We start from the raw sequence: 7,511 nt of genomic DNA, 5'->3' as shown, positions 1-7,511 counted from the left end.
ATGTGTTTCCTGGGGTAAAGTTTCTATGCTCTGCAGGGGCTGTTGGCGGGAGTTAACACTTGTCTCACGAAGACCGGTCCGTGTCATCTGCTAGGAATTTCAGGATCGAAGCAAACCGTGAACGAGTGTGCAACCTGCAGCGCTTGGGGCTTTATTCCCTTTATTCCTCCTGCTCCGTTTGCTCTCGTACCTGTTCTGAGCAGCCCAACGCCGAGAGCGCGCATCTCCCTTCTCCGGGCACCGCCGGGTGCCTCGCCCTGCCCTGCCCGGCTCTGCAGGGACCGCAGCGATGCTCAGCGCAAACTTCAGCGCGGCCGTCCCGCGGGGCCGGTCCCTGCCAAGGCTGCCCGGGCTGCCGGCCCCACGTCCCCCGCCCGGCCGGGGCTCCCGGCCCGCCGCCGGCCCTGCCCCCGCCGCGCTCGGGGGGCGGCGGCGCCCCTCGGGCCCCGCTGGGAGGGGCGGGGAGGGGCGGCGGCCGCTCCCGCCGAGGAGGAGCGCGGGCGGCGGGCGGGGGCAGCGCTGCCGCCGCCGGGACCGGCTGAGGGCCCGCGCCCCGCAGCGCTCGGGCCGCCCGCGGCCGTGGCCGGGGTGCGAGATGGCCGCCGGCGGGAGCCGCGCCGTCCTGGGGCTGTGGCTGCTGGCGGCGGGGCTTTGCGGCGCGGTGGCGGCGGGCAGGTCCCCCAGCTGCCACGAAGTGCGGACGGCGTTCCAGCTGCGGCAGATCGGGCCCCTCAAGCTGGTCCCCGACGTGCCCACGGCCGGTCAGTACCGGGGTACCCGCGGGTGGCCGCTCCGCCGCGGGAGGGTTGCGGGGCGGGGGCCGGGCTCGCCTCAGCCGGGCTCGCCTCAGCCGGGGTCCCGCGGTGCCGCTGCCGCCCCGGCTCCCTCCCGGCGGGCTGGGGAGCGGCAGCGAGCGCACCGGACACGCCGCTGGCTGAAAGAACTCGGCATTTCCCGGGAGGGCAGAGCGGCAGGACTGCTGCTCCTGCACCGTGCAGGTGGTGCTGCACACCGCTGCCCACCGCCAGCAGCGGGGCTTCCATCCCGCGTTCGCACCGCTGCCATCCTTGCGCCGAGTGCCGGGGCAGAGCGCTCCCCGCGGCAAGGCTCCCTTGGCAGGAGGCAGTCGGTACCGGGCAGCTTTTGGCAGGTTTGTTTTGCCGGGCAGTTTTTGGCAGGTTTGTTTTGCCGGCTAGGTGTGGGGTCAGCAGCCAGGGGCTGAATTCGCTGTAAGTTCTGGCCCGGGAAGAGTTATCTTGCGGATGGGTTCGGGAGCGCTGTCATAGGGAAAGGCAGAGGTGACACCTTGGAGGGATACAGCCAGCAGAACTTGGCTTTTACTTAGTTAAGCAGTAAGTATGCAGCACTTGGGAAAGTTGATGAGCAGAGTGTTGTTCCGTTTTGCCTTTGCAGAGTTCGGGAACAATGCCTGGCAGCACTGAAAGGGAAAAGTAATACGTAGATAATAAGAATAGACTTTTTTATTGCGTATTCTACAACTAACCTGGTAAGGGGATGAAGCACTTCGTAATTAAACTTTTGTGAATGTATCATATATCTAGATAATGAAGTCACATTCCTCACTTTTACATGTTTTCCAATCTAAATAGTTCAGTGAATCTGTTTAAAGACAATGTTTGCAGGCATTGAAATAAAAAAAGAGAATATCAATCTCCTAACACAATTTCTAGCTACATCATGCCACTGCAATTGCCTAGAGGTGTGTGGTGGTACAAGTTTCAATTTGGGTTGTTGTTTTATTATTTTTACTTTTTTTTTTTTTTTTTAATTTTTTTTTTATTTTTGAGAGCAGTTCTATTCAAAGCCTGTGGAGTTTGATGGAAAGACTCCTTGTCTTAGATGAGTTTTGGATCTGTTTTCTGGCACGGGTTTCTGTCTTGGGGATTAAATTTGATAGGCCATTGGGCTGATCTCTTGTGGCTGTAATCGATTGCAGAGTGCTGGTGATCTTCACTTTGCATGAGGTAGTTGAGATGACACAGGGGTGTAGAGTTACCTGTGGAGGAAGAATCATTTGTCTTTTTCTGGCAAGAAGAGATTTTCAGGAATGACATTTTGAAGCCTGGTTTTACTGTTCTGTGCTGATAGAAGCATCAGATGGTGGTTGTTCTGGAGAGGCAAAACAAGGCTTTTCATCCATTGTGATGGATGCTTAACCCTCTCTCCTGAGCTCTTCCTGGAAGAAGTCCCTCCAGCTCTGATTTGAGGGATTTACATTATCTATAAAACTCTAGTGCTGTAGAAGAAACTTTCTCAAAAAGTTGTGTGCTTTCAGAAGGAAGATACAGGTCCTGTGATGCTGAAGAGAATCACAGAATCATGGAATGGTTTGGGTTGGGAGGGACCTTAAGCTCATTTAGTTCCAACCCTACTTGACAGGCTTCATTGTCTTCTTGTGTCCTGTCCAACTCCCCTGTTGAATAACAAGCTCCCAGAAAAGAAATGGCAAGAGACAAGGTGAGGAAGGGTAATAATGCTTTTAAATTTTAGCTCATAAAGGTTTCCTTTGAAGAGGTTTGGAGCAGAGCTGAGAACAAGTGGTGCATATTGATCTTCCCTGTTCCTTGAGAATCACTCTGCTGCACCACAGCTGGTGTGCTTTGATGATCCCTGCTGGGCACTAATGCCTCCTGTCTTGTGCCCTCTTTTAATTAAATACTGAAGTGTTTTCCAGCATCTTCCTGGGCAGCTGTTATCAGTGAATATATCTTAATATACACACATTTCTCCTGACATTGGGGCTCATTTTAATGCCACACAAATGTTGAAGCACATCCCCTAGAGATGCTGGATGTCAGCTAAAGTGGAGGAGTGGTGGGAGCTGGGGGTGGCACTGGGGAGCAGCATGCTGGGCTGAATTGAGCCCTGGGTGCAGTGCCAGGAGCTTTTATTTCTGCTCACTTCTGCTCACATGGGCCAGGCCTGCCCTGCCCTAGGGTGCTCCTCAGTCACCTACATGTTGGTTTGGGCTTTTCTCCAAAAAAATGAAACTTTTGCAGTCCTGTTGTCTGTCTATTAGATATTTTTAGTCACCAAAGTGTTGAAAGCCCTTGGCTAATCTCATGCCAGTATTTATAGGCTAATAGAACAAATCTGGCAGAGGCCTTAATGATTATTAGGTTCTTAGACCCTTCAGGAGAACCAGCAGCTCAGTCAGGGAGAGAGGCCCAACCCAGTGTCTGGGGAGGGATGGACAGACAGACAGGTGTAAATGTTCTGTCTTCTCTTATGGGTGGTGTCCATTTTACCTGGAATCAAATGAAATGCTTGGGAGAATTAGTAGCCTACCCTCTCCTGTGGCATTAGCTGTGGTTGCAGTGCTGGAGCTGTCAGCTGGTGGATCCTGGATCCCGCTTCCCTGTGCTCACCTGGTCTGCAGCCAGGTTCCTGGGATTGCTGAGTGCTGGGAGAGGGCTGGCAGCATGGCCTGAAGTGAGGTGGGGAGCTTGGGCAGGACCTGCCAACCTCCTGGGTAAAATGTAGTGTCAAGGGAAGGAGGAAGACTCCTAAGGAAAGGAAAAAAAAAAAGGCTTTTGCTCATAAGGTGTGATGTGAATCTTGCAGCAAGCTGCCTGAAAATTGTCACCTGAATGAGCTCTTAGAGATGAGCAGGAGTTTTCTTTTAAATTTCCCTTCCACAGCTTCCCCCAAAAGACATGAGATATTTTTCTACTGTGAAGTCTAGTCCATGGATGAGTGCAGGGCTAAGGACGTGTTTGGGTATGGGATGGGTAGGACATCCAAACTGCAGACATTTTCACACAGCAGATCTGCTTGGTCTGTCTGTGACACTCCCTTCTCCTCTGGTGGAATCTGTGCTTCTCTCTGGTACTTTACTTTTTGGTACAAATGGAGTGTTTTAAGGGTAATTTGCTGCAAATAGCAAAGATTGGTCAGGTAAAGGTCCTCCTGCCTTGGCTGTGATCCACAGGAAGGGCTTTTTGTGCCTTCCCCAGACTGAGAAATGAGGTAATGTGTCCCTGCTCGTGTACTTTGATTATCACAGACTGAGCCGGGATGTTTCTGTAGGAGCTCCATTTTGATGAGAGAGGATTCTAAGCAGTCTCCAGGGGTGCAGGGCTATGTTAATCCTGCCAGGGGACTAAGCCTTTGGTTCCAGGGAGTCTGGATGGCTCCAACCTGACGAGTGCTGCCCCGTCTGGAATGGCTCCCGGGCGGGGGCTGCTGTGCTGGCCGTGCCCTGCCAGCCCTGGCTTGTGTTACAGCCCCCAGTGCGCCCTGGCACGGGCTCCAGAGGAGTTCTGGACACTCCCAGGTTTTTCTGGGACGTGGGGCGTGGTGGTGCCTGCCTGTCACTGCTCTCCAAGTTCTCAGGGGGACAACTGGATGGACCCAAGTGGAGTCTGTGACGTGACGTGACCACAGTCAGGCAGTGAATGGTAGCAGAAGCAGAATAAAAGTCTGTGGCATTCACATTTTCTGAAAAATTCCTTCAGCCAGGATTTTTCTCCTGGGAAACTGAGAAGCCTCAGAGAGAAAGGAAAACAATAATTATCTGATTTGCTTCTCCTGTGTTGTGCTCATAGGTGATTGTTCCATTGGATTCTGCTGTGAGTTGTTTTCACTCTTTGGCCAATCAGGGCCAAGCTGTGTCAGGACTCTGGAAAGAGTCAGGAGTTTTCATTATTTTTTTTTAGCATTCAGTAAGTATCCTTGCTGTATTCTTTAGTATAGTTTAGCATAGCATTCTTTATTATAATATAGTATCATAAAATAATGAATTAGCCTTCTGAGAACGTGGAGTCAGATTCATCATTCCTCCCTGCCATGGGGCTCCCTGCAAATACAATAAAAGTCCTCTTGTGATTCCTTGGGTAATCATGTAAGCAACCACGAGAACATCCTACATTCACATATGCTCAGTTCTCCCTCTGCCTGCTTGAGTAGTGCCCGAGCATGCAAAAACCCCAGTCTGTAAACATATGGTAAGTAAGAGAGAAGAATTGGGCTGGTTTCTGGGAAGCATGGAAAATATGTCATTTGTGAAAGAATTTTAGGAGCTCTTTACCTTACAAATAATCATCTTGTAGAAAACCACCAAAGGGATGATTAGCTTTATCTTGTTATACTCCTGGTTTATAAAGAGTGCAGAAGATGCCCAGGCTGTGCTCTGGAACTTCTGAAGGGCAGGTTTTGTTCTAGTAAAAGCTGCTTTATTCTCTGGTGTCATCCTGCACCTTAAATCAGCAGGAGTGTTCATTACTGTGTCTATATTGAATATCCCATTGTAGAGCTGGACATGCATTAACAATTTATACATTAAAACTGTTTTACTCTCTGAATAATGACAGACAAGTCCTAGATTCCACCAGAAGCCCCTTGCTGTGTGTGGTGCATGCATTAGACTGGATCTCTTCCCACCTCTGTCTGTGGCACAGCTCCCATGTGTGTTGAGAAAGGAGCATGAACTAGATCCCTATTTTGTATATGTCCAAGAATATCTATTAAATTGCCCATTTTCTTATGAAGTGGGTCATGCCACACTTTATTCTCCTGTTTTTCTTTTATTCCTGCTCAGCTTTTCTGCCTCCCTAATGAGAGCAGCGAGGTTCCCCTGGTGAAGGTGTAGTGCAGGAAGGCATTTTGCTCACAGTAACATTCTGTCAGTGTCTGCTCTGTGTCAGAGGAGATGTGGACTTGCTCTATTGGCTCTGGGAAGTTTTTACCCCATCAGAATGAGAGACTAAAATGCTCTGGTGTGAGCTGCAGTTGGATATTCTGTCCACCTGCACGTGTGGTTTGTGGGACTGCCTTCAGCAGGGTGGATGAAGGCTCCCTCTGGGAGAAAGCATTGCTGGATGAGCACAGTTCTGTTTATGCAGAGAACTGTATAGGGTGGTTACAATTCTGAAAAAAGGCACAAAAATAGTCCTGTTTCCATGAGGTTCCTGTTTCTTTTTGGCAAACCTGGTTGTTACCCAAGTTTGAAATGTCCATGGCATTACCTTGCAGCTTGTTAAGTGGAAGGTGTTTTTCCTGTTACACTTGGTATTTGTTTATTTATGAACACACAGGCTTCTTGGTGATTTATAGCACAGAGAGGGTGGGCTGGTGCAGTGTGAGATGGATTCTGTTCCCATCTTTGTTGCTCTCTGAGAACTGTTGTGCCTCAGTTTCCCTGTCTACAGGCTATATCATGATGTATTGCTGTAACTTTATTGCTGAAAACCCAACCGTGAAAAAAGGGTGGTAGATTGCAGCTAGAAAAATTATCACTGAGCTGTACCTTCACTTCTTCAGGCTGACTTTCACTTAATTCTTCCCTTAGGTGAGGGAAAAGGCTCGAAGTTACATTGGTTTCTGAGCTGGAAGCTGAAGCTGAAAGCTGTCCTTCCTTCACTCCTCTCACTCAGTCAGGGGCTGTGGTCTGTGCCTGCTGAAATAGTTGTTCTGAGTAGAAGGAAAGCTTTGCTTCTGCAGCCTGCAGCTCCTCTGGACTAAGGACCCTTCCTTCATTAATCTTTTCAGGCTTTTATGGCACTCTTCAGGCTCAGGCTGTCACCAGAAGTGTTAACCTGAAGCTGGTCATGCCTGTAGGTACAGGCAAGGTCTCACCAGCAGTAACATCTTTTTTCCCCTTCTTTTCCCATGTCTTAAATTTCTGTTTGACGCAGGACCAGCTGCCCACTCTGTAATGCCCTCTTGGGAGTAATCTATAGGCAGAAAAAATGTGTTTAAACTTACTTAATGCCTCATAAAGATGGAATTGCTGTTCCACTGCCAGATGGAAACCTGTAGTTTTCATATCCACGAGCCCCAAGATCATTGTCCTTGGTGGCTTGCATGAGCATTTGGTCCAGGTGAGAAGAAAAATGACTTAGTTACTCAGATCAGCCTTTCCTGTAAATGTCTTGGGAAGGTATCCAAGAGTCAGCAGAGAACCTACTCTCCCCCAGCACACAATCTTCTTGTCAGACTGAGTCAAGTATTGCTACAATTCACATGGTCTATTCATTCTCTGAGAAATCTCTGCTGAAAAGAGTGTGTAATGATTTTTATTTTTAATGGTCTGCTCAAGATCTGGTGATTCTGGAGTTGAACTGGACCTTGGGATGGAAAAAAAGCTTAGTAGGAAATGACTCATCCTAAAATACTGGTGGCTCCCAAAAGCTGCCTCTGGAATACTTTATGTGCCACTGAAGTTTTGCTACCAAATTGTTATGAGAAAATAATAGAAAAATAATGTTCCCACACCCCCATGCTAGTGTGGCAGGTCTTAGCAGACAGCTCTTAACCAAAGGGCAGTGCTAATGAAAAGGCACTGATGTGGTGAGTGGAAACAAAGTTGGCACGATAATTGCTATATAAATCAATAAAATAAATACATCAAAATAAAGAAGAGCTTTCATAAGGATTAATAATGAAAAATGTCATAGCCTGAGGATCTGTAAAAAGCAAGGATATGTGTAAAATGCACCCTGAGTGGTGAAATGGTTTTGCTTTTTAATGGTATAAAACCAGTTCCAAAT

The 7,511-nt window shown here is 48.9% G+C and overlaps 1 protein-coding gene across 2 annotated transcripts in view; it reads left to right on the top strand.

Annotated features, from left to right (window-relative positions):
* The first annotated feature begins 594 nt into the window (after nucleotides 1-594).
* Nucleotides 595-7,511, top strand: part of LOC136560524 (glypican-5-like) — a 378,454-nt gene continuing 371,537 nt past the window's right edge. For both annotated transcript variants that reach the window (XM_066556402.1, XM_066556401.1), the window contains exon 1: nucleotides 595-761. In XM_066556402.1, the coding sequence (XP_066412499.1) occupies nucleotides 596-761 (166 nt within the window). In that variant the 5' untranslated portion in view covers nucleotide 595. The remainder of the gene's footprint in view (nucleotides 762-7,511) is intronic.

This window comes from Molothrus aeneus, chromosome 10, assembly GCF_037042795.1.
Source record: "Molothrus aeneus isolate 106 chromosome 10, BPBGC_Maene_1.0, whole genome shotgun sequence".
In the NCBI taxonomy this organism is placed as follows: domain Eukaryota; kingdom Metazoa; phylum Chordata; class Aves; order Passeriformes; family Icteridae; genus Molothrus; species Molothrus aeneus.
This window is presented reverse-complemented; position numbering and strand designations above follow the sequence as displayed.